Source organism: Poecile atricapillus, chromosome 3 (assembly GCF_030490865.1).
Source record: "Poecile atricapillus isolate bPoeAtr1 chromosome 3, bPoeAtr1.hap1, whole genome shotgun sequence".
Classification (NCBI taxonomy): Eukaryota; Metazoa; Chordata; class Aves; order Passeriformes; family Paridae; genus Poecile; species Poecile atricapillus.
The window spans coordinates 73,747,284-73,774,952 of record NC_081251.1 but is presented as its reverse complement, the minus strand read 5'-3'; the positions used below and the strand labels follow the sequence as shown (position 1 = coordinate 73,774,952).

The 27,669-nt window shown below is 36.2% G+C and overlaps 1 protein-coding gene across 1 annotated transcript in view; it reads right to left on the bottom strand.

Annotated features, from left to right (window-relative positions):
• Window positions 1-17,179: 17,179 nt before the first annotated feature.
• The window catches only part of WDR27 (WD repeat domain 27), a 63,087-nt gene continuing 52,597 nt past the window's right edge, over window positions 17,180-27,669 (bottom strand). Inside the window, exon 25 of the mRNA XM_058835717.1 lies at window positions 17,180-17,308. Coding sequence (XP_058691700.1) covers window positions 17,180-17,308 — 129 coding nt within the window. The remainder of the gene's footprint in view (window positions 17,309-27,669) is intronic.

The window sequence follows — 27,669 nt, the reverse complement described above, 5'->3', positions numbered from 1 at the left end:
AGTTTTAAGCCTGTTTTGCTCTTGTTCTAATCCATATCCCACAGCAAGAAGAAAGTAAGTTTTCTAGTGATTTTTTAATTACTGCTTTAAAACTACACCAGCCTGTTGAGATCCTTCTGAAGGTCTGCACAGCCCTCTGGGGTATTGGTCATTCCTCCCAACTTTGTGAACTTGCTGAGGAGGCATCTGCGCCTCCATCCAAGTGATTCATGGGTAAGTTGAACAAGACTGGGTCCAGTGTTGAATCTTGGTGGACACCAATAGTGACAGGCCTTCAGCTACAGCCTATGCCACTAATTATGACACTCTTGGATCTTCCAGTTTTCAGTCTACCTCACTGTCCACTCTTCCAGGCCACAATTCCTGAGTTTGCTTACAAGGATCACAAGCATCACAAGCCTTGCTGAAGTCAAGGTAGACAATATCCACTCTCCACTCATACATCCAGGTAAATATTTAATCACAGAATCACATTGGTCAAGCATGATCTACCTTTAACAAATTCATGCTGACTGCTCCTGATCACCTTCTTGTCATCCATGTGGGCAGAGATGGCCTCCAGGATGAGACATTTCATCATGTTTTCAGGGACTGAGCTGAGGTTGACTGGTACTTCCCTGGGTTCACCTTTTTCCTGTTTTTGAAGACTGGGGTGATGCTTTCTTCCACTCCTCAAGCGCCTCTCCTGATCTCCATGACCTCTCAAAAATGCTTGTGAGTGGCCTTGCTATGGTGTTTGCCAGCTCTCTTAACACTTGTGGATGCATCCTGCCAAGGCCCATGGACTTGAAGATGTTAAGTTTGCCCAGGTGTTCTCTAATCCAATCCTCCTTGATCAAGGAAAAGTCTTCCAACATTCCTTTACCCTGAACTCTTGAGTCAGGAGGGATGGAGCTGGGGTATCTCTCCCTACTCCAGTATTGAGGATAAAGGGATATCATATATCAGTAAATTTAAAGTGGACTAGTCTGTACAGACATTCAGTCTGTGCACATGTGTGCAATCAAGCATCTAAGACTAGGGATATCAATGCAGAGGTTTCCCTGTCCTGCTATCTGAACCTAAAATAAAAGATGAAGAAAGGGCCCCACCTTCTTGGTTATGAACTCAACTTTTCCCTTTGAAAAAGAGCCAAAGAGAAGGAATGCAGTTGTGAATACAGACAACAATTTCCCAAGAATTTCCCTCTCACCTCTGGTTTTTGAAGAAATAATCTTTTCAACCATGTGATTATTGCTGCATACTCATCCTTTGGATGACCCCAGGCCTTATCATTCCTAGCCTAATCAATTAGAAAAATTCAGAGATACTAGTAGAGCATAGTCACTTTAGCAGTTGTATAATTTGTTATAAAAAGCAATCTTCAGACCGTATGTATGCACATCAGTAGCTTAGACATATTTCCAGAATTTTCCTGAGAGTCCCTTTCATTTGAGCTGACATCTTGCTGCTGAAAATTCTCTCCAGCAACTTCATAGCAGATATGCACAAAGTTGGCACTACTTTGAAGAAGAACATAGTGAAAGCCTCAAGATTAATCATATCAGGAAAAAGAAATATTATGCAGTAGTTCTTTTTAAAAAATCTGAATCTATGTATTTTTTCCAGGAAAGATGGTGATTACCAAAAGGTCATTTTTATTAAAAGAAGAAGATACTAGACTATAGACATAAAGGTTCACAGCAAATTGATACGCCTTTCTGTGACATAGTGTCTAGAGGGAGAAAACACCAATTGCTCAAAATTACAGATGTTAGTGCATAAAAAAACTAAATAATCTTCCCCAGGAGCACTGACCAGACACTGATGCAAAGTGCATCTTCACACAGCTCACAGAATTCCTCATGACAAATGGGGAAGAAATGGGTCTTCTGGGGTTGAAATGCATCTGATTACGTTCAGCATTGGAATGCCAGTCCTCTTCACTATGTATTTTCAGTTTCCTTTACGTTATTAATTATGTGCCAAGTAAACTTGCTTTAACCCTCAGAGTCATATAATATTCCTAGAAGCAGATTTACGAAGTTTGCATCGAAGATTCATTCCAATCCTTTAAACAGGTCTGGACTGGTAAGCAGTCCTGAAATCATGACAGCTCTACCATGCACGTGAGGTAATTCTCTTGAAAAAATGATGCCTTGCTTTCCTCTATATTTACTGAAGGAAAACAGCTTGAAAAAGCAGAAACAAAAGGACTGTATTAGAGATACAGATAAAGACAAAAGATAGAACCAACCAAGGAACCTAAATTGGTCCTGGAGAAGAAAAGTTGGCCTCTACCTATTAGTGGTCCTGTTAGCAGAAGAGGTATAGCAATAGAGGAAAAATGAAAAAAGGTTGATTATGGTTGAAGCCATGGCTAGCACAGAAGCTCCCGGAATCAGCTGTTTCAGGGGAAGCAGAGCTCTGTACTTTTTCTTTCCTTTATACTCCCCTGAATGGTTAACACATAATATACAGAAGCACTGGGGTTTGATCCAAGTTATTAAGAGCTTCCTGAGCAGCCATGCAAAAGGTGAGAATGCCTGGACCAACTAATCCTTGACATTTAAAACCAAATTCTCTACTAAAAATACCCACACTTTTCTCAGTAACTAAATAAGAATCCAAAAAGTGAACATACATGAACTCCTAAAGACACAAACAGTAGAGAGAATGTCAATTTTTCCCCTGGTACTTCTGCCTAATTCAGGGTTTGAATACTCAAATACTTAGCTGTATATATACCTTCTTTAAAGAGTGGAAGTAGACTCCCAAACCAGAAGAACAGGTGAAGGAAGCCTAGTGTATTCATTTAGAAGACAATAGGAGGTTAACAGTGAAATGTCAAGACAGGCAACAAAATCAAGACCCTGCAACGAATGTGAAAGATGAACATGCACAATATAAATAAAACACTACACCAAAAGAAGTTTACCTCTGGTGGATACTTAAGAGAGGTGGTACATTCTCTAAGAGTTTCAGAAAGTAAACAATGGAAAAATAGGAACATGTTCTGTGATATTGCAGAGGCTATAAAAGCCTGGGGTCTTGTTTGTTGCCAAAGTTTGCAGGTTGGATTTTAATTTTATCCTTACACATCTAAGCCTGTCAAGTTAATTGGCAGATACAGAAATGTGCACGAAAACTTATGGAAATCAGTTCCACTCACCTGTGTGAAATATTTACACAGAAAATAACTAAAAAAATCTTTCTTCAGACTTTCAAGATGGTAACATTTTCTTGAATAGGTTCTGAGAAAAACCCTGTTGCATATGCACCTTTCCACAGGAAGCTGTTAATGTATTTGGGCTCCCCATTTATTATGTTATATAACATCCTGACTATGGCTTTAGGTATTACTCCAGTAGGCTTTGCTACTATTTGCTATCATTTCATGACAGCCTCCAGACACAACACTGCTCCAAACAAAACAGATGTCTGTTTCCACTAATGTCAGTCAGAGCAAAGTCCATTGTTTCAATCCTGCACTTTGAGCACACCAACCACAAAAACACGCTTGTATTTTAAAATCACTGTCAAATTAAGTACAACTACAATGACTAACCTTTAAACAAAGTTCTGTATTTAGAAATAGATCCTGTCTCCAAATATCAAGGTTTTTCACCATACATACTATATAATGTCCTAGTTAGGCCAATCAAACCCCAAGTTCTTGGCCTGAAAAGCAGACTTCATAGCCAAATAAAATAGCACTGGGGATCTGCTACAAACATTTCATGAAAAATTGTCAAACACAATGTTTTCAGTCCTGTGACTATATTTTATATAATAAAGGACTTAAATTCTTATTATAAACAATTAAGCTATTTTTCAGTTTTTCTCTAAATTTTAACAAGTATTTGAAAATGGTTCTGGTATAAATTAATAATATGCTCTATCTTTTAAAAATAAAATATTTACTAAAAAACTTTCCTTCCCAGAACACTGGGATTTAAAAATATATATTTTATAAGTGTAATCCTGGAAAACTGTATCCACTCACAAAAGCATGTGTGACACTACAATTACTATTAGTCCATTCTTATGTGCAGTTGTCAAGAAAATCCTTTGTCTCTTTCATGCAAACAACATGAGAATCCACTGCTGCATAACAAAATTTTCTCCCATACAGTTATCAGAATATTTTTTTCTGTTTAATTCATTTTGTTATTTTAAATTTTTATATAATTATTGTTACCAAGTTAATATTTAATTTTTAATCAATTATTTCTTATTTTTGTTGAAATGCATTACATTTCTAATGTCATTCTCTTGCAAATACAAGACATATCTCTTTTTTATTCACCTCGTATTTAATGTTTTTAGGATTTTTTCATTATCCTTTCTTTATGAATTTTTCATCTTATAAAAGTGAATGTTCATTTTACCCTTTCCTGCAACTTTAAAGCTTTGCACTAGAATTGTGTATGAATACACACATTTTTGTTGTTCTTGTTGTTTTCTTTCCTTCTATTCTGTTCAGCTTCCTTTTTCTTTGGTGAGTTTAATTGTATATAACTATTTTACATAATGGTTTAGTAGTCTGGTGGGATAAATTTTTATTACTTCTTTTGAAGATTAATTTTTACTCAAATCACTGTCCAATATATTCCAAAGAACAAGCTTGTAATCTTGGTATTTTTTTCTCTTTAGTTTTGCCTGAGTAAGATTTCTCCTTTAGGTCATAGACAGATCAAAATCAGAGAGAAATCTTATTATATTTTTACCTAGTAGATGTATTTCCTTCAGGAACAAAAGAATTTTCAAATGGACACAAATAATCTTTTCTCCTCTTATTTTTTTCAAGTTCCAGTACAAAGTCAATACCATTAAACTGGCAAGGTTTGACTGGCATGCCCAGTGCTAATGTGTCACCTTCCAAGGGTACCTTTTATATAAACATAAACAACCAGATTAATAATATGTTCCACATATAAGCATAGGGTAGAATGCTGCAATTAGCCTTCTGAGAATCTACTATTCCCTATGGGAGAGCATGAAGTCTATTTTGGCATGTAAATATCTAAATACCAATGGCATAAGCTCTCATAAGAATTGTATACATAAAGCAAATCCTTTGCTTTGGTTCTTATTTCATTAGAAAAAGTCAGAACTTAAAGTAGCTGTAAGACTGATGGATCACTTTGAAACACCGTATCCTTGGGCTGCCATCATTCCTATAAAATTTAGTCCATAAGGAATATTATACTGCCCTACACAGCTAATAAAGAAACTTTTTTTGAGAGACTTGGGCTGATGTGTGTTGAAATTGAGAGGAAAGTATTCTAAAGACTTTTAAAGAAGACAACTTTACACCATCCTCATCCCCAAAAGCATGAGTTTCTTAGCACTTTGCACAAAGATATGTAATACCCAAAAAGATTAAATAAAAAAAAAAAAACTTGTAAAAATCTATCTTCATTTTTTATGAAAGGTTATCTTTTACAGATTTATGAGTACAGGTCTCAGAGACAAATTCTACATAAGATAAAATATACGCTACTAGGAATTGCAATTCAAGTACTCTTGCTCTAATGACAGACTAGGTTTGTTTATTATGTATGTTGATTAAGGAGTGATCTGGCTAACTGTGCTCCTTCAGCTGAGCAGATGAACTGAAAATGTTTACCTACAGGAATGGTCAGAAAGCACTTCAATGAAGAATTTGAGAATATTTCTCTGCTTTTGGTGAGGTTACTACCTTGGCTAAATAATACTTTTTTCGAGCATGAAATTTCATGTTTGGAATCCCTACAATTTCTTTCCTAATCATCGCTATTTCTCCACAGTATTTTCTATTTTTCTCTTCATTTTCTTTTCCCCTACTGCAGTTGTGATATTCCTTTTGTTTTCCCCTTCTCAGTTGTGATATTCCTCTTCTGTGCTCCTTCCCTTGCCTCAGAGGCCCAGACTCACACCTTAACTTACTTCCTTTTTTCTCTCCATTACTTATTAACATATTAGCATCATCTGACTCTTCCTCCTTCCAATGTAAACACTCCTTAGTTTCTGTGTCCTTAAAAGGCCTGCTGTTGTCCACATTTGTTTCATGAGTTGTAGATAATCTCTCATTTACTCAATAACAAAGCATGAACTGTTTGCAGTCAGGTTCAGTCAGGGTTTTTTGCAGTCCTCTTGTCTAACATACTTTTGGCCCTTGAATTTCACTGAGACAATTCCTGACATTCTTTCCAATGATCTGTCCCTAGACATAACTGACGAATGTGCCATCCATACTTGCTTCCATCTATCAAGCTGCCTTCAATAGAGCTGATGATGCTTTTCCTGGATTTTAGATCTCTCTCAGATTCCATATCTCTTCTCTGTCCTGATTATCTTTTATCAGTCTGCCAGAAGAGCATTCTTCCAGTAAGTTCAACAACATTTCACAGAAGTCTGTTCTTATTTTTCTCTTTCTCCCATTTACATATTAACTTTAGATTATGTCAAGCTGCTATTTCTTTAAGCATGACTCACAATTAAACCTCTCTTCCAGACCAATCTCCATGCCAGTCTAATGATTCAAAATTATTTCAACTCCAACAAGATTAGAACAAGGATCCTTACTTCTCTTCCATCTCAATTTTTGCTCAAACGTTCTCCACCATTGTAGACAGTAACTTGTCATTGGGACAGGTAAATTGGAGATTATCTGCAACTTAAATTTCCTTCTACATCATCACCTCTATATTATGTGCTAGTTCTACAATTTTTTCTGCTTAGGATCTCAAGGATATGGTCTTCCACATTAATTTAAACAGCTAAAGCATTTATCTAGGCCTAGGACTCATTGCAACCATGTCCTTTTGCCTCATCTGGTTAATTGCTTTTATCCTTGCCTTTTTTCACCATTACCACCCCTTGATTCAAAAAAAACTGTGACTATGCACCATCTTCCCTTCCTTTTTTTCACTGCAAGCTAATAATTTTCACTACCAATTTTCCAAAGTTTGTTCCTGCATTAAGCTTTGAGCATCTTGCTAACAGAAGCACAACTCATCTGTGTCAGACATAAATGCAACAAATACTTCCTTAGTCTGCTCATACATTCAAAATGACCAAACTGCTGTGGAATGCTGAGAAGTGTTAATTAGTACTACATCAATGTATTTTAACTTGTATGTATAGATATTTGAAATTCAAAACTAACTTAATAGGTATCATGGGAAAACTAAAAAGATGATGCTTGAGTGCCAAAGAAAATTTCTTCCAAGAAGTTTATAAACATAACGTGAATAATCTTTGGGGTTACCTGTCAGGGTAGTGTAAAGTAAGAGAATGTAAGGTATACTATTAGTCTTTGAAAGTATTAAATCTTGAAGGTTATTAGAGAAAACGCCCATATTTGATAAAGTTTTTTCACAGAATGACCAAAGCCTCCATACAGAGTTACAGACCAAGAAGTTCTTACATGTTTACTCTGAGCAACATAAAGAAGAATCAGTTGGAGGCAAGTGGAGGAAAATAACTGTGATTTAAAAATTTACAGAGACAAATATTATTCTTTAATAATACAATTCTTAAAATTGAAAAGATTTACTATTTTTCAAAAAATTTCATATATAGTTACATATATATATATATAACCTCTCAGTTTTTTAAAAAAAGGACCATATTACACCAGCAATAATAATATTACTTGCATGTCTTCAAAGAATAGCCCAAAATGGACATTCAATAAAAATTGCTAATGCCAAACACAGATTAATGTTCTTTGGAATGTGAAGATTTAGCTTTAGGTATGCTGAGTGTGGGACAGATGTGAAATTCCAATACTCTCGATTACCCACACATTGACCATAGAATTACTCCATAGCATGAGACCATCTACAATGGGTGAGGGTAAGCAGTCTCTGAGGGCTGTGACAAGCAGACACACAAAGAGTGCTCATAAAGTAACTTTTAAAAAAATGTGTATGTTCTTACCTTATTGAAAACTGTCTGGCTCATCTGCTGCAGGTTTAGAAAACTCCCTAGTGCTTGTCCAAAAGAAATAGATCCCTAACAAATGTCTAGAATTCAGTGAAAATAGATAATTCTGTCTGCTTTATCTTCCCTGTGGGTTCATGTGGGTTTTTTTCCCCTTGCTACATCTCTTTTATTTACATTTAACTCACTGTCAAACTTCCTTCCCACTTCCATCCTGCTGCACTTCTGACTTGGCACCATGCAGTTTCCAAAGCAGTTTCCATGCATGGTTTCCTTACAGATCCAAAGCTATGCAGAAGCATAGCATAGCCACCATAGATGGTGACTCTATTTCTCACAATATCAGTGCCCTGTCAATAATTTTGACAAGGGTGCAACACTTTACAAATAACATTTTCTTAATAAAGTTGGCAGCTCTGAAGTTTTCCATTAGTATAATTTCTGCATAGAAAATCATTAAAAAACAAACCAGCAAAGATGGAAGCAACAGTTTGGTTTTGCTGCAAATACTTTTATGATTTATCTGGTTGTATTACTTGATATAAGGCAAGGAAAAAAATTGAGAGTGATGATAGCATCAGGCTACCACTCATTATTCATCCTTAGCATCCACGGTCCATTAATATGAGACAGAGACACATGAGCTACTCTGCAAATCTTTCACTTTCTGAAATATTTGTATCTCTAAAAAACCTGCTACTGAGCTGGCAGATGTCATCAACAGTCCCTGAAAGAGTTACAATATTGTACCTTTGTATCACTGGCGAGTGATTTTCAATATGGACAGTTATAATCAGGAGCTGTATTGTTAACTAAACTAATATATACTTTTTTTTCAAACTGTATTTGGGAGACTTTGCATTGACTTACAAAAGTAAGCCAAAAATGACATTTCATAATTGCTGAATTTCCAAAGCAAAGTAGTATTATGTACTGTCCAGCTGAGCCACTTGCGAATAAGAAATTCCTTGAAATTACAATGGATCAGCTTGGATAAGGACACATGGAAAACAAAAAGGGCTGTCAACAGTTCCACAAGATTTAACTATCCACACATGGTATCAGATCTAGCTGTGCAAAAAATATTTTTGCAGCTGTATTGAGAGGAAGAGATTTGACTGCTTAATTTGACTCTCATTTAGAAATATTCAAACATGTGAAAAGCACAAAAATATCATTGATTTGCTTTCATTTACTTAAATTCCATGGAAGACTTCTTTGTCATTATCAATCAGGGAAAAAAGGGTTTTATTTTCCGGGAAAAGTTAATTAACTATTATAAAATATCTGCATTTCTTTAATAGTATGAGGAAATAAATGTCTTCAATGACAAGTGACAATGTTTATAGCATTACAATTATAAGCAGACTATAATGCCAGGCACAAATGGTTCAAGGCAGTGAATACTAGTTAGACCTGAAGCTTTTTTCAGAATAAGATGGCAAATTATAGATTTTCTGATGATCTCTACATCTGTGTGCACATACAGAAAGTCTCACTTATTCATGTACCACAGAACAGTGATGTGACTTCAAAATCAAAAAGGGATAATAATTTACTTTTCCATCAATACTAATATACCAACCAAGAAATCATTTATGAAATCTAGTTTTCTGAACAGCAAATGACACACAAAAAAAAAAAAAAAGAACCCTAATTGCAGCTAAAAGAAAAAAAGAAAGACTTCACTGGTCTGTCTCTATCCTCACATTGTTAGGGAAGTAGGGTATAAGAAAAAAGGGAGGCATGTTACAGAGTTCAGTAACTAAATAGGCTGCTTTATATGCTTGCATAACTAACCATAAAATTACCACCAGCTCACTCCTAACTGCCCTTAAGGTGACTTTGTATGTCAGAATTAACCAATACTAATGCAGTGTACTTTCTTGTTTCTTTCTCCGTGATACCTTTTTTCCCCCAAAAAAATTAATCTTTAACTACTTTACCACAATCCAGTGTAGACTCTTGTCATGTTTACTGCAAATACACAACATAATGCAGTAGAGAACTGAAAAAGTGTCTTCTGATAAACCAATGAAAGATACTTCAATAAAACACTAGATCCTTGATATGATTGTAGCAGCTATTTAATGCTACTGAAATATTTTTCAAGACAGACAAGAGCAAGCACATAAAAAGTGCAAAGTATATCTTTTTGCTTACTTTGTACTTTAAAATTATGAGAACACTTTTTCTTGAGAGCTCAGAAAACATGTGTTAATTATTTGTCCAAAAAGAAAAAAAGTCAGAAATTAGTAAACAAATGACATTATAAAATGAAAACATCCACAAAACTCTGGTATGATTCAGCCCTAATAGCTGTTTATAGCAACATGCTTTTTCTGGGTTTTTTTTTTTTCATTTCCACCTAAAACAATTTTTTTTGCTATTGCAGGATTTTCATTTTATGAGAAGGCAAAACATTTAGACTGCATTTAATGAATAAACATATAGTACCCAGACTAATGAAAAGGAAAAAAAAAAAAGGCTGCTTAACTGGTTTGTCATGTCTAGATTTCAATTTGCCATCTTTGACATAAATATATTAATATAAACCGCAAAGAACTGATAAATGCATTGGCAATGAGGAATATATGGAAGGCATTGAAATCATCAGCAATAGAAGAGATTTTTAAACAAAGGAGCTGTACTACTGGAAGGGTCATTCCTAAGAAACCTGAGTCAACAAAAAGAAATTCTGCTCTAATAAGAAGGTAACCAAAGTGATTCACTTCCATACAACAAAAACATTATTCAATTCAATATTTCCCCACAGCATTTTGGCACACAAATTTCTTTCAGCTTCAAAGTTTGGAAAAATTCTGTGGTTTGGCAAAAGAGCAGCACAAAGGTGCAACTGTATACATTATCATGAAGTAAAACCATGTTCTTTCAGAAGAATGCAATTATACCAATTAATGTAAAGAGTTTACTTATTTTTTAAAGATATTGCAAGATGTGTAATAAAATATTTTGATCTTTCAATACTTTATCATAATCCAGGGGCCATGTCATCCTATTAGGAATGGTGAAAAGAACAACACAGACTCTCGTGGAGTCGAACTGGAGAATTGCCTTCCCGGTTTATTACCTCAGGTCTTTTTTATAGACTGATACATGAAAAGTACAGAAAACTCTTATTGGTTAGTAAACTAATATATCACCATCATTGGTCAGTGGGGCTCACCACCCCTTGACTTGCAGGAAAACAATGAACAGACAAACAGCACCTGCAAGGCTGTTTTCTATCTCTGAGGATTGTTTTAATTTCTCCTTATGATTTCCCAGGCCACTTTCCTAGGCAAGACTGTGAAAGCTATGTGGCCTGGGAATTTCCACAGGCATCGTGCTCTCTGCTTCACAGTTAGCATCCATAGAGCCATACCTGTCTCCATAATCATAAACTGAGTTGTAACTTCTGATTTTCTTCACTGAAATACAAAAACCCAGTTTAGCAAAGTATCCATAAAAATGAGACTGTGACCTGTGAGACTGTTTCATATGGAGTTATTATGTATGCAGTATCTTTTTCTAAAATGTCTCCTTCCCAAATGAGTGGCTGTCACAAGGTTAGCCATGCTTAGCAGGTATAAACAAAGAACACACCTATAAACAGAGCATTACACTCATTCAAGCCATAGTGTCTTCCTGAAACTGTCCCTCCCAGGAAACTCTTGGACCACCCATGATACATCCTATTTAGGAGCTATTTGTTACTGATGGGCTCTCCCAGACTGCCAACATATTATGACCACCCATTGTGGGTTTGCTTGAGGAATGCAACTCAGGCCATTCAACAACAACAGTAAGAGTCTCCTTGTGTTGACTTAAAGGACTAAAAGCTCAAATACTGAATAAAAGATCTAAAAAATGAATAGATGGCAACTAAATAACTGACTTAAGAGCAGATTCCAACTCCATCTTCACATAGGATCTGTAAGCTAGAAGACTAAATCACTTGAGTGTTTTTATATCCCACTATTTAGTCCATAAGCCAACATCTGCCGCAGATACCTTACACTCTTTATGTATGAAAGCCTGGAAAAGTACAAAAACTTCTGATTCATTAATATGGGTTGCATGTTTTTGCAATCTACTTACATTTCCATACTCCAATATCACTATTAATAAAGAGCCAGCATTGTCTTGTATCTCTGTCATGAACATTGCTGTATGGTCCAGCTGCACTCCAACAGAATATTGTTCCCACCAACTACTGTATAAATCTCAGACATTTTGCTGTTCTCTTAGTTTTAACTGTATTATGCAGAATTTATTTTTACTTTCAGATCTTTCCAATTTTTAAATCTAGAAATTTGTAACTTAGAAGCATGGTGGAAATGAAAATGAAAGGATGCACACTGGACATGGTTTGAATATCATCCATTAATGACCTGTAACTCAAATTTAGCTCTTAGGAAACCTTTCATTCTACATCTTGACTATAACTGATGGACCCTCTCAGTTCTCCTTTTAACTGTAAGGCCATACTTTGTGTCCATCAGACACAAAATAGCAAACATTTAACAAATCAAATCATGTCAGAAATAAAGGCATACATGGCTAAGTTGAAAGGCACTTTGCCATCTAATATATATAATTTCCTACTAAATTAAAGTAAGTGATTTTCAATACTGTTTTTTATACTCTACTTATTGGCACCATTTCTTTGAAACCATTGCACATTAAAACTCCCAAAATAACTCAATGGGACTGGAACTGTTTACAGAAGTGGGATATTTAAAATTAGGACAGTTTTTCACTTCAGCTGTAAGTAATATGACAGACTGGTCAGCTGTACTGATATCAAACAGATTTCAGATCTGATATCATACATTTTGTTTACAAAATTTTTCATTGAAATAAATAAAAATCTCTGTCTTCTTTAGTTTCCCACATAGCATAATATACTAACAAAAAAACTTCTTCCTCTTCTAGCATAAGTCTTAACTATGTAATTTAACAAATATATTATCATTTGTTTTCTTTAACTTGCTTCTGGAGAACAGTCTTTTTTCCTTCAGACTCTGTCACATTCTCTTTTGTTTGCATTTCCTTCTTAAAGAGGCCAGAAATGCTAACTCTAGCTAATTGTATTACCTCTCTTGACATGCACACAGGAGATAATTTGACTAATTTCAGTGTACAAAACTCTATCACATCAGTCAATTTTAATATATTGGTTACATATTAAGCATATTTTCCTTGAAGTTTAATCATTACTTTTTCTTTTAAAATAACATATATGTTAGAGTTTAGCTGTTCAAACACACACCACAGTTCCATACACAACCTGACTTAGACAGCAAGGGGTTTTATTAATCCAGAATTGCTTTCTTTTCATAAAGGTTTTATTTTCCTCTTGATGGTACTCATCCTCTGTGGCTGAGAGATTTGTACGTCTATATGTGCCTGGGACTCAAAATATATTTTGTTCATTACTTATTCCACCCTATATGTCTACAAAAAGATCATTTTATTGCTAGGTAATCCACCTTTTTCTGGAAAATATTTGTCAGATAGCAAATTCAAAAAACAAGCAATGGTCTTAAATGACATATTGCATATTTAAATATTTTCAAGACAAAAGGATACTGTGTTTAAAAATAATAAAGGCATATTACTCACACTTGAAGAAAAAGTGGAATCATATTTATTTCATACAGGCCTTTGTATCTTGAAATATTGCATTTAACTTCCATGAAGGACCTTATTATTTATAAGATGTTTTAAAACTCTGTGTCCATATTTAAAGTAAAAGTAATAGGAGCTGTTCAAGTCATGGGACAGCAATGCTTGCATAACACTTGGTAAGTCAGCGGGAAAACTAGCTAAACATGCCAGGCTAGCAGCTTCCCAATGGAGAGTGTATCATATTCTGCAGTGCAAACAAAACATTTTGAAGTTGAGTCATTCATGGACAGAATTTGTTCCAACCTTCAAATATAGAGCAAGTCTGAAGTTTGGAAAGAGAAGGCACTTGAAGTGAAAAACACTTCTTTCAGTAAGTATCACAGCTGCTTGTATAACTTATTGATGGAAAAACCTTCATTTCAGAGGAGATGCCAGCATTTCAGGTGCTAGCTGGAACCTATTCAAAACTTTCAGATCACATCTAGATTACAAGCAAAATAAAAGGTAGTCCATGTTCATATTTCACACTAAAAAAACAGTATTCTGCAAGGCAAAAATGGAATTTCAGAAATCCTTGTGAATTCTGTAATGAACTACAGCTTGGGCATCCCTCATTAGGGACTTTTTTAACCTCCAAATGAACACTATAGATATTTATCTAAAACAGCCCTATGAAAAAATTATTTTCAACACTTTTTCATAACTATTTTTTTTTAGCATGTCAGGCATTTAAAGGAATCTATTGTTGTAACTGTTGTCTTCCTATAGACATTTGGACTGCTTCTCAAACAAAATGAAAAAACTTCTCAATTTTGTATCAAACTTCATATTAAAACAGTCATGCAAATAGAATGAAAGGAATTCAATTTCTAGTTAGAATCACAGGAGAAAATGTTATGTGCTCCAGATACAATAAAATGCTGCCATGCATAGTGTGAATTTTAGTTTACAGTACATCTTCTTGGAAGTTCTCAAGATTTGCCTGATGGTTCTGTGTATTACTACTAAGGAATTCTAACAGAAATATGTACCTTTGAAAGGGTAGCATTTATGTCATACTCTTTGTACAAACTGTAATCTTGCTATATGCCTTTTCTTAGAATGGCAGGTCTACAATTTCTGTTTCCTTTTTTTATTATTATACTATTTATTATATTTGGCATCATACACTTATATGAAAAAATTCTTCAATATAGGAAAGTTAGCTAAAATCTGATAACTGGAATCAGATGTTGCTTTTAAATACTTCAGGCTTCTCACCCTCAGTTTTCTCTCCAAATTCAAAGTGGGTAATTAAATTCAATTACTCTGCTCTACAAAGGCTCCTATCCAACACTCATCATGCTATCTCAAACCTAGAATTCTAATTGTAAAAAGCATCATCTCGTCTTGCAGTGGCATGTGTTACATTTCAGCGTGATCTATTTTAAACCAGTGAAGACCAACTGGTGCCTTTGCAGGCCCGCTGCTGAGACAGAGCTAATAGAAGCTAATGGACTCAAACTGCCTACATAATCAGCATTTGTACAAGGAATCCCTTGCCTAAAATAAAAGCTTTAATATTATTTATAATTTTTCACTGCCTTCAGTATGCCATACTGTATAGGACTAGGGAAAAAAATGGTATGGAAAGGCTGGCTGTCACAACTTTTGAACTTCCATAGAAATTCAGGAATAATTCTCCCTGTGGACTCCATTGCTCATCCTGGGAAATATGTTATCAGCACATCAATAATTTTTCTTTTAACACTTTTACCAATGAGGAACATTTTCATATTGATAGTAGAGCTACTGATTTTCACCTTACCCATGAAGTTTCTGAATGCTAAAATATCTCCAGCAAATTTCAACATTCTGAAAAGTCCTTTTTTTTCTTTTTTCAAATGCTTAAAAGGAGAAAAAAAACCAAAACACAAACAGGCAAAACACTTTGAGTGAAAACAGAACTGCATAATGGAAGACAGAGAAGAAGGAAGTTCCTTAAATCTTTAGATGATCCATAGAGTTTATGTCTGAGAAAGCCATACTTGAAAGATTTGTGTTACAACTCAGGAAATTTCCTATTCCCTAATTACAATGCAAGTTCTATTCCTAACAAATACTGTTGAATTTATGGCTATGAGTTCTGAATATATACTGTGAGACCATAGATGAGTCTGTCTTGACTGTAAGCAGGGAGAAAAAAAATCTATTTCTGCTGAATATACAAATTTATAATTTGAGATTTAAAACTCTGAGTGCTCTATCTGCTTTTGGATACACTAATAAAAAGCCTTTGCCAGAAATTTATTTTGGCATAAGTGAGAAACAAGAATTGATATTTCACTAATCAATTTTTAAGACCTGTGTTATTAAAAGTTGCACAACAAAGTAATTTTATTTTCCACTGGTTTCAAAATTTAATATTTAATTAAACTGCTAAATTTGAAAGCAAAGAAAACAACATATTATAAATGTATTAATAAAACTATTTTCTCTAATTGGAGTCAAACCTCTGTAGATGTAAAAAAGCCAACTTTTTATAAAAAAAAATCCTGGCACTATTAATTCAATGTAGAATTTCACAGCTTTTACACTTTATCAGAAAAGTACTTCTTTCATTAATTTTAAGTGTATTTTTAATGTGTCTTGGTATAACTGATATAGTACATAGATGATAAATATGTACACCTATTCATACAAATATGGGCAGAGAACAACTCCAGATATTTCTGTAGGATTTAGCTATCCTTCTCATTTCTCAGTCTCTGCATCAGAGCAATTGCATTTCCCTTGAGCAAGATAACTTTCTAAATGGACACCTGAGTTTCAACATATTATTAAGCAAAAGGCTTCACTTTGTCCCAAAAATTCTAGATAAAAAGACAGCCCTATCTTCTTGAAGCATTTTTGATACAAAAATAATTCCTTCAATTTAGAAAGACACAAGATAGAGACCTCATGAGAGCAAAGTCTACAGTCATGCCAAGAGAAAAATTGGCTTGTAAAATAATTTTTGTCTTAAATAAATTTGTACTCAGTAATTCATAATAATGAATAAATAGATTTTAACACATTATTGGGATCCAGAAAAGACCACGAAATTATAAGATTTGACATGTCTGCATTAGCTATAAGAAAACTTGAATAATCTAAAGATTGTGAGACAGTTTTAATTCTTGTGAGCCTTGGCTCTGAAACAGATTCATAAGGACAAAAGAAAATAAATAAAAATCCTGTTTCACTTGTAATCTTTGTGATGTGTCCTTGAAAGTGGTTTTGGAGCTGAAAACCCATGGCATTTCAGGCAAATGACACTCGCATCGTCACTCAGCTCATGGTGAGTACAGGAAATAGAATAAAACAGAATAATTATATTATGCCTGGAGCTATGCCTGAGAAGCTGTGACCTAGTTTGAGGTGTCCATAGAGCAGCTATTTGCAGTGTAGTTCCCAGGCCCACCAAGGAAACAAGGTCAGAAGTGGACACACCTACAACATCTCTCGGACAGGACTGCAGGGCCCAGGATGAGCTGAGATACATCCCTGGGTCCTTGGCAGGCATTCTTGGAGGTTACAGAGAACTCCAATCCCTGCAGGAGACCTACACTCCCTGGATACTGGCAGAAGACCTACACAACTCATAAGCTTTCCTTTAGACAATAATGGTTGGCCGGTTTGAAGAAGAGCATTGGGCCAATGGACCTTTGCTCTGATGAGCACTGCTGTTCTCAAGCTCTCTTGTTTTAGCATTTTTTTCCCCCAGAAAACAGGTCAGGCATTTCTAAAATTACAGGAAAAGAAAAATCCACAGGGAAATGAACAGGTATTGGTATTGCTCACCTCAAAAACATTTGCAACTATTTAGTTCAGGAGCACACCGTGCTTCAGACTGAGCAGTTTGCCTTTGAGCCTTGCAAGTGTCAGAGAATGCAGCAGTTTGACATTCTGAGGAAACCCAGCTGAACTTGATGAACACTGTGATAGATTGGCATTCAAGAAAACAAAGAAAAACATCTAAGGAAGTTAAAACTGCTGGAGGCTGGTGGGAGTTTTTTTCTCCTAGCCAACAACTGGCCATTTCTAAGAATTGACAGCAGTTTTAACCATTGAAAAGTGAGATCAACCTGTGAACACCACCTTAAGACCTAAGCCTGGGAATTTCTTTGTCTCTTTGTTTCCTGGCTGTGAAAGGCAACTGAGCTTTAGCTGGCTCCCGTTCCCTGCCCAGCCCATGCGGCCCAGGCGGGGGCTGGGCTGGGCCCAGCGGCTCCCGGCCGGGAGATGGGGCCTGCGGGGCTTGCCCCGGGCCCTGGCCGGGCCAGGCCGGTCCCTGGCTCAGCTGCAGTTTTGTTTTTGCTGTGACTGAATTCACCAGAGACTGCCGAGTAAAGAAAGGAAAAAAAGCTCTTGACCTGCGGCAGGCTGAGACAGTGACCACACTCTCCAGAGCAGCCATGAAGAATCTTCCATCGCAGACAACTCCAGCTGCTGCTCCAGCAGAGATCACAGAACCATCTACAAAGCCTGGGCAAGATTTTAACCTTTTCATTACCCAGATGAGACTTGCAGATTAATCCTTTTATCCAGAGAGAGAAAAAGAGAGTGATCAACATGTAAAGAGACTTTATAAACTATCAGAGACAGTAAAGAAAGGAATTAAGCTTCAGAAGAGGTAGAGAATAAAGAGATGCTTTAATAAGCTGGAATATTTTTCTGTTAAAGCTATGGAGATGTACAATAGTGTTCTGAAAAAAACTCCTTTAATTCATGACAGAGTATATTGGGAGGAATGGAGTGTTTCAAAGTATGGATTTTGAGCAAATGGTGAAGTAGTTGTGATACAGTGAAGTGCTGGAACAGAGTGGGAGAAGTAATAGTTGAAGATTTGTGGCCTTTAAGAGGCAAAGAGAAAACTTCTGTTTCCAGGGAGAGGCTTACAAAACCAGATGAAGAGAACTTTTGCCTTTGAATAACTCATCCTTTAAAATAACATCCCTAGACTCACTGACCCATAACAGTGATGTGAAATGGGAGGATTCAACTGATGGCAGATTTCCGGGCTGCTGGCATCAGAGAAATAGAAAGCTATGAAGAAAATTAGTTTCCTTGTGAGAAACTCCATAGATTAGCAGAAAAGTACTTCTGTTTCTCTACAAAGGCTGATGAGAAGACTCTAGCAAGAATTAGGACTGTTTAACCACCAAAGTTTTTTTGTCTCTGTGTTGTCATGTGAACAAAGGAATGGTTGGGTAGTGGGGGAGAAAAGGGTTTTCTGGAAGTTTTATTCTGATTTTGTTATAGTTTTTGTTAATAAACTTTCTTTATTCCTTTTAAGTTTTAAGCCTGTTTTGCTCCATATCCCACAGCAAGAAATAAGTAAATTTTCTAGTAATTTCTAAATTTTCTGCTTTAAAACCATGACAAACTTTAAAAACCCGCACTTCCCACATGCTTTTTGCAGATTTGTTCAGTCCTTCAAATAAGATGATCCACAGCTCACACACCCATCAGAAGGTTCATGCCTTTTTCCCACAAAGGGACACAACCAACACCTAGGCTGGAACATGATTAGCATTCAGTCCCTTCTACTAATGCAGGGCTGGGAAGAAATATGAGAGATTTCCTCAGCATGTACTGCTAGGGAAAGGAGAAGATAGAAAGAATAAAATTAAAATTAAAATTAAAATTAAAATTTTAATTAGAATTAAAAATAATAGAACAGAATTAAAATGGAAGAGACCTATAAGGATCATCTAACCCAATTCTTTCATCATTCCAGGGCTGGACAAAAATTAAAATATAATATTAAAGTATGGTGCATTGACCTGCTCCAGTGTTTCACCATCCTCTCTGTAAAGAAAGGTTTCATCATATCAACTCTAAACCTCCTCTAATGGACATATCTTTGAGTCGTTCTCACATGTCTTGTGACTGGACACTAGGGAAGAGAGATCAGCACCTCACTCTTCATGTTCCCTCCTCATGAAGCTGTCGAGAGCAATAAGGTCACTGCTCAGCCTCTTTTCTCCAAATCAGACAAGCTCAAAGTCCTCAGTTTCTCCTCACAGGACGTGAAGGCCTCCTATGGTGGAATGACTGCAATGGTCCACAATTTTTGTCAATGGTTGTCATCTACCTATATGTGTGCAAAGGCCTTTGACAAGAGCCCACACGACATCTCCCAACTAGAAAGACATGGATTTGAAGGGTGGATATGAAGGCTGGATAAGGAATTGGCTGAATGGGCACAGCCAGACTGTTGTGGCTCTGTGTCCAGGTGGTGGCCCGTAATGATAGCTGTCCCTCAGGGCTCCATCCTGGGTCTGGTGGTCTCTAATATCTTTGTCATTTAAAAGAGTGGGATTGACTGCAACCTCAGCAAGTGTGAAAGCTGAGTGGTGCCACTGACGTAACAGAAAGAAGGGATGTTGTCCAGGGGGATCTGGCCAAACTTGAGAAGTGGGCTTCTGAGAACTCATGAGATTCAGTAAGTCCAAGTGCAAGATGCTGCACCTGTGTCAGAGCAATTCAGCCATAAGATTGCAAGAACTAATTGAGAGCAGCCCTGCAGAGGTGGACTTGAAGGTTCTTGAGGATGAGAAGCTGAACATGAGACAAGAGTGTGTGCTCACAGCCCAGAAGGCCAGCCAAATCCTGGGCTATGCATAAGAAGCATGGCCAGCAGGTAAAATGATTCTCCACCTTCACTCTGCTCTCAAAGAGACCTAACCTGGGATAATGCCTCCAGCTCTTGGGTCCTTGGCACAAGAAAGATGTGGACCTGTTGGTGTATGTCCACAAAATGATCAGAGTGGAGCACCTCTCCTAAGACAAGCTGAGAGAGCTGCGGTTGTTCATCTTGGAGAAAAGGGGGCTCCAGGAAGATCTTATTGAGGTCTTTCACCACTTAAAGTGTCTTATAGAAAAGGACAGTGAGCTTTATACAGTCAGAAAGTGCTAGGACATGGGGGGATGGTTTCAAATTAAAAGAGGGATTTAGGTTAGATGTTTGGAAGAAATACTTTACTCAGGGAGTAGTGAAGCAATGGCACAGGTTGGTCAGGAAGGTTGTGTATGCCCCATCCCTGGAAGGGTTAAATACCAAGTTGGGTGGCGCCTTGTGCTGCCTGGTCTTATGGGTGGCAGAGGATCCATGGCAGAGTGGTTGGAAATAGATTGTATTTAATGTACCTTCCAGCCCAAGACATTCTATGATTCAGGTTAAAGAATCACATACATATTACACTGACATTTTAAAAGAGTCTTCATAATTGTCATTTTTCTTTCTCCAGATCTAGCTTCTCTCTGCAATGAACAGTGTTGGTCACTCATTATCTGGTCACAGGAGAAAAAGGCAGTGGCAGAGTCAGTGTGATTCTCCCTAGATGTTAGCAGAGGAGCAGAAATGAAGGCATTAAATGTTGGAATAAGTCTCAGATTTGTGTTTATTTCTGGTATGGTACGGTATGGTACGGTACGGTATGGTATGGTATGGTGGTACAGCAGGATATATCAGCAAGGAAGTTATCTATTTCTTTCAAGAAATGTTCTTACATGAGCAATTAAGTAGCTGGGTAGAATACAGCTATAGTTCTGTAAAAAAAGCATGTCACAGTGTCTCAGCAGCTACAATATTCCTGACAGATACGTTGTGAATGATTTATGAAAAAGCACAGATTAACCAGTCCCTTCAGGTGATAATATCAGCATTTTAATGCATGTATTACCATAATTTTTAAATATTTCAAACACCACTCTTCAGAAGCACAGCAGCTAGGAACAGTGGAGATTGCAGATGTTGAATAATTCTATGAGATAAGAAAAGGGGGCTATCAACACCTACTTTTCCCTGCCCACCCCACTACACAGTACAGCCCTGAAAGCAAGAAGGCAAAGCAAAAGTCCTCCCAGTTGCCAGATCAGCTCACAGTGAAAACTTATTAGGGAGTCCCGAATCAAGCACTTCTGAGACTGCTGTACTTTATGAAGTGGACTGGAAGAAGAGAGGCACAAAAGGCAGCTTTAAAGAATTTCTGCTTCGCACCCTTCTCCCTTTATGCTGAACACAGTTCAGATACAACCAGGAGCTGGGCCAAGATGTTTGGTGTGGCTATATCATACTTCATCAGTCAGCTGGAATCATTTTATGTTGCTATTTTAATTTAAGACAGAAGTTGAGTCTGTTTTTCTTCTCATATTTATTCTGTTAGCTAAAACTTAGCTCTCCCTTTTCCAAAAGCTCATTTAGAATGCAGCATATTCCACACTTCATTTTGCTTGTATTTAATCTAAATATATTTTTAATGGTTGGACTCTGATTTGTTATAATCCACTATACATTTGTACCATGACTGCCAATTAATTTGGCTTTAAATTTCTGAAAGACTATGTAAGAAGGGAGAATATTCTTGGAATGCAAATACCTAAATTTTAATTGTAATGGAGGAAAAAGTTTTGTACCTGTCCTACATTAAAAGCCCAGAAACTTTAGAACTGTAACTTCCCATAAAATGGTTTCTAATTCAACTCCATCCTATGAATACTATCTGTTGAGTAAGTTAAATCCAGCACTTTTCAAGAAAGAGAAAGAAGACACCCTGACAGCTTCCTAAAGTGCTACATAAGAGAATTAAACTGTAAATTCTATTTCTCTATAGAAACGTAGCTGAACAAACTCCTAACCATTAGTCCTTTAGTTCTTCCTGTTTGGCAAAGCTTCCTCACTTCAGCTTCTCCAGACAAAGGAGAAGACTGCATTCAAAGTACATTTCACAAAATACTTTTCTACATGCCCCTTCATGGAGCATGAAAAGCAGATGCTCACTTGCTTATGCCTTTCAATATTGCGTTTTTGGCTCCTACAAGAGAGTTGTGTAATGTGTGAAGGGAGCAGGTGAGGTTTATCTCATCTGGAAGCTTCCCTTTCTTTCCTTCAAAAATATGGGGTTTTTTTCTGAGACCCTGAACACACCAGTTTTCAGAACTGTTAAGTCAAGAGCAACCTCTGGCTCTCAGCAGCTCTGAAAACCTGGTCACAGGCATCTCACTTTTCCTATCTTTTTCAGAAAAAAGGCTTAACTAGAAGTGCATAAACTATAATTCTTAACCTTGCCGCTTTCATCTCTTACTTAGGGCTTTCGTTCCCTCCCTCTAGGCACTCTCTTCATCTCTCCAACATCATCACTTCACTCCATTCATATGTTCTTTTCCTCCAGTTCTTAGTCTCCACCATTCTCTCTTTACTCTCTGACAGATTCCAAGCTGTCTGTCCTCCAAATTATCCCCATGACTACAGTTAGTGCTTTTCCTTCCCACTCACAGCCAATCCTCTCTCTCTCCAGTCCACAGGGAAGCTTGTCTAGATACTTGGTAAATAAAATTCACATTGAGCAATGGAGTAACCGATTATTCCATACCAGCCCTTTCAGCCTATCAGTGCCATTCAATAAAGTATCTACCCTTGTACAAACTACTATAAAGATTTTATGACAAATATGCTATGAATTGAGATGCTTGCCTCTGCAAGTATATTTATCTAAAATCATGTGTGTACAGCTGTTTTTTGCTGGCAACACACTTAAAATGCATGGAGCAGTCAATGATTAAACTGAATTATATTGTCCTTTCTAGCTTATAGATGGCTCTTTTTTTCTCCTTTAAAATCTGCCATCCTTCTTCACATGTTTTCATATTTACTTGCAATAATTTTTTGGTATAAACAATTTTTGCACTAAACAACATCAATTCATATTTTAATATATCGATACACAACATTATTGGAGTTTATTAGTAGCTAAAAAGAAATTATCTTTCTGCTATAAACAGAGACATACATGTTCAGTGATGAACTCCTAATTTTGAATTAGGGATTGGAATAAATTCAGTAGGACTATCTGCTGTGTCACAATAACAGCCTAATTATCCACAGGCTCAACCACCCTTGTAGCAGGAGAGTGGAACAGGCCAAAGCTCTGTGTTCTTTTCTGTCAAACCAGTTTTAAAGACAGAAAAGGCCAAGATCTGCAAACATAACCTCTGGTTTAAAGGCAGCAGCCAAAAAAGACTATGTAGGAAACCAAGTCTGCTTTGAGAATCTCCCAAAGGTGGGTAGAGCTGAAGATCCTCTTTTCCCCCAAGATACGTAGACTGGCACTTCTCGGCTTTGACTCAATTTCTAAATCCATTTAACTGTTGAAAGTTTGAAAATTAAATGGTTATGCAATTCTCCAAACCTGAAGACAATCTCAAGATTTTTAACATGTTGAACTGTGATACACAGTTGTATCAGTCAATGACTGCTAATAATTTTTTTTTAAAAGCACTATCTTACATTAAAAAACCGCAAAGTTTAATTCATGCCACAATGATTTGTTTGCTCAACAATACTCCAGATGCTGTTACCTTTTGAAGAGATCTTTTTACCCCAGTTTCTACCTCTCATAAATCTTAGAGTCTTACAGAATAACAAAGGGCACATGCAGCTACCTTGGACTGCTTCACATGAGTATCTTGGTACTTGTTTACAAGTTGATCTGTAAAAACCCGTGAAAGATTAGGACAAATTGCATTAACTGCTGTCCCTTTGTTTTTTTTATTAATACCATCATAATAAATCTGTATATTTGAGGATGAAAAAGAGAAATATTAAACATGATGGTGAATAAAAATAAAATATTAATAACATTTAATCAGACTGATACTTCAGTAATTTGAATAGAAAAATTAAACTGGTATGGTAGTTAGATTTAGGAAATTTCCATTCCATATCTTCATTCACTTCATTGAGATTAACCAAATGTGAATACATAGATTTAGCTAACAATTCAAGAAGACAAGGACAGAGATACATTTAACCTCAGAAGAGGCTAGTAGGAGGCTCTATTTTTTCTTTTTAATGCAATGCAACTTTCTCCTTTGGCTGGATGTTGGTAAAGGAAATATCTTCTTACCAGACATAAACTGCATTACAGTCTTTGGCAAAGATAGTCCTCCTACAAAGACTGCATTACTCTTAAACTGTGTAAGGAATATTTAATGAAAGAGAACAGGTTTATGAAATGAGCATAGAGTTTTAGAGTTAATATCAAGACACATGATAACATGCTGGCTTCTCTTTAAATAGGAAAAACATTAAATAGTCTCACTCTCTTTCTTGGTAATATCTGATTTGTTGCCCAATTTTAATCATACTCTGCATCAGAAGGTCCTCAGCCAGGCCAGCTGACTGACTGCAAGTGCAGTCATCTCAGCAAAAGCATGAAACTACCTCTCAGTATATCAATAGGGTGCTAGCAATGCACGCTGATTTTGAAGTCATGATTCTGTCATGAAAAAACAACTTCCATCACAGCATATACCAATATTTAACTTCACAAAACCAGCAGATGAGAACAGTGTCCCCATTCGTTTTTATCCTGCTTCAAAAACAGATTATTTATTCTTTCCATATTTGAAAGAAATGACTCACCCCTTTTTTAACTGACTGATTCAAATGTGTTATAGTTAATAACTAAAGTTATTATAATTAAACACTACAATTACCCTAATGCATATTCTCTGAAATAGATTGAAATTCTATTAATTGTTTTGGTAAGATAAACATTCTTCCCTACTTAAGTTTTGAACAGTGAGTGAAAACCAGGAAGTAGTAATAAGGAGCTAAAACTGAGAAATCATCTTGCAAATTGAGATAAATGCAAATTTTCTAACTTTTTCCCCTTCTCCAGCTTTCATACTAATCATTTCATAAATCATTGCAGATCACCATATGATGAAAGCAACAATGCCCCCTGTAACAATAACATATCTATCCAGGGCTTTTCCCTCCTTTCTGGAAGAACACTTATGCAAGTGGCTGGAATAAGCTACCTCTGGACAGGTGCTGGGCAAACAACAACTGAACGGGAGCACTGACAGAACATCTCATTTTTCACTGGATGTTTCCATAGCAGAAAGCTTAACTATAATGTCTGAATTTCACTCATCAGCCACTTTCTGTTTTCACCCATTTCTCTTTCTCCTGCCAGAGTTTCCCTTTGAATGAAATGGGGCTTTCTTTATACAGTGGCTATTCAGATCCCAATATAAATCTTAACTGCATTCATTCAAACATTGGATGAAAAAAGAATAGAGTCAGTTTTAAATCCCTAACCAGTGGAAGCAATGGGTACAAAAATCTTCCACTATTGGAAACTCTGACTGCCTAATACATAGTCTTTCTTTCAAGATATGGGATTATTATTTTCTGACTGATTTGTGGTTTTATTTTCTACTCTACAAGCTTATCATTGCATTGCTTAGCAGCATCTCCTAGCGCCTTGCAATGTAATTTCATACTATATTCTATATTCTATATTCTATTTTGGAAAGCCCAGGTAGATTTTTGGTTTTTTTGTTTTGTTTTTTGTTTCTGTAACTCCCCCCAAAATAATTACTTAGAAAGCATTTTGGACTGCATATTATGCAGAATTATTTGGTTAATCAAATTTACATTTCATCTGTAAATTTGCAGAAGTTTTGCACATTCCTTGCTTTTTAGTAAAGTGTTTCTGATAAAATCATCTTCAAAGTCTCCCTCCAACAGTATCTATGGGGAGTCATCAGCTGCTTCAAGACCACACACCTCGTTTCTCAGGAAAGAGGTCTTCAAGAAAATGGTTTGTGGCTCTTGAACTTCAGATTTGGCTCTAACTATAATACTTAATTGACTGTGTGATGTTTCATAGAATTCAGTATTAGAGGCTTTGTGCCCCAAGGCACACTCCAGTACCAGTCTGACTTGGAGCCACAGCCAAAGTTTATTTTACACCATTTGTAGATTGTGCCCCCTTGATCAACAGCTGATTTTCTTAAACTTAGCTATTTCCAAGTCTTGATTCATACCACTACTGCAGTTGAGCCTCCAGACTTTTAACAACTTAAATCCAATCAGACATTTTCCACAAAAATGCATTCCATCAGCTGGACCACAGATCAGAATGCTACACTACAGTCAACTCTATTCTTATAGTGTATATTTTTTGCAGAAATATGTTCAGTGCTAAACCTTGCACTACTCTTAATTTTGGTACAAAATTTTATAAACCAGGCCATTTGGTTGAACATAACATTGCTGAATCCAAAGACCAAAAATACCTAATGTTCATCCTAAGACAGCAATCAACAATTTCTCAGCTCATACAATATATACATAAGGAATAAAACTTCCAGAAATTCTAAAATCACAGAAGGGCTAGCATCTATATTTACAAATAAAGGAATTTTATTTACTCTGTTAAGTATCTTTAATAGGAACAAGTCAGTGGTGAGGAGGCAGTAAACGGAAGCTACTGTCCACTCTTACATAAATATATATAGTGACCACTGTTGTGTCTTTCAAGTAAGGAAAAAAAGTAGAAAGTATAAGGCTTCAAGGCAAATTCAATACATGAAAACAAAGAAGGTAAATCCATAGGATAAAAAACAGCATGCAAAGAATTCACATGATAAACTAGTTGCAGGGAAGCTTGGGCGTCAAAATAAAATTTAGAAAACAAACCTTTTTTATATATTGCTGCACTACAATTAAACCATTACATTGAAATATAATGCTGTTAGCACAGTATAATAATCACCAAAAAAATAGAAATTGTTACTGCATAATGCCTAATTTCTTTGAAGTACTTTTCACCTATTGATATCTAAAAGGCTCAAAGAACAACAGTAATAGTTTTCCAAAATATTGTGAAAAAGTTATTTCAATAGCTATTCTGACACAGCACACTTAAAATAATGTTGCTTTTTAAATCTTTCAGGCCTTTGAGTAAGGCCAGCAAGCCTGAGGCCCTTGTCATTTCCCTGTCCCTACTTATTTCTCTCCTACAGTCTCTGAATTAACATTCTATTCAGGCAATTTCACATGTACGTTTTGCCAACATTCAACATGTACAGGTTCAGAAGCATTCCCAGGCAAGAAGACTTCTTTGCAGGCCCTTAATTGGGGCATTTTTTCTCTGTATTCGTGTGGAATTTTGCATGAGTTTATAATTGGCACAATAACCTCACTACAGCTGGAAGTAGATGAACAGCCCAACAGATGCACAACACATTGGCACATAAATAAAAGAGAAGACTACAGAATAAAAAGCAAGATGACAATGAGGT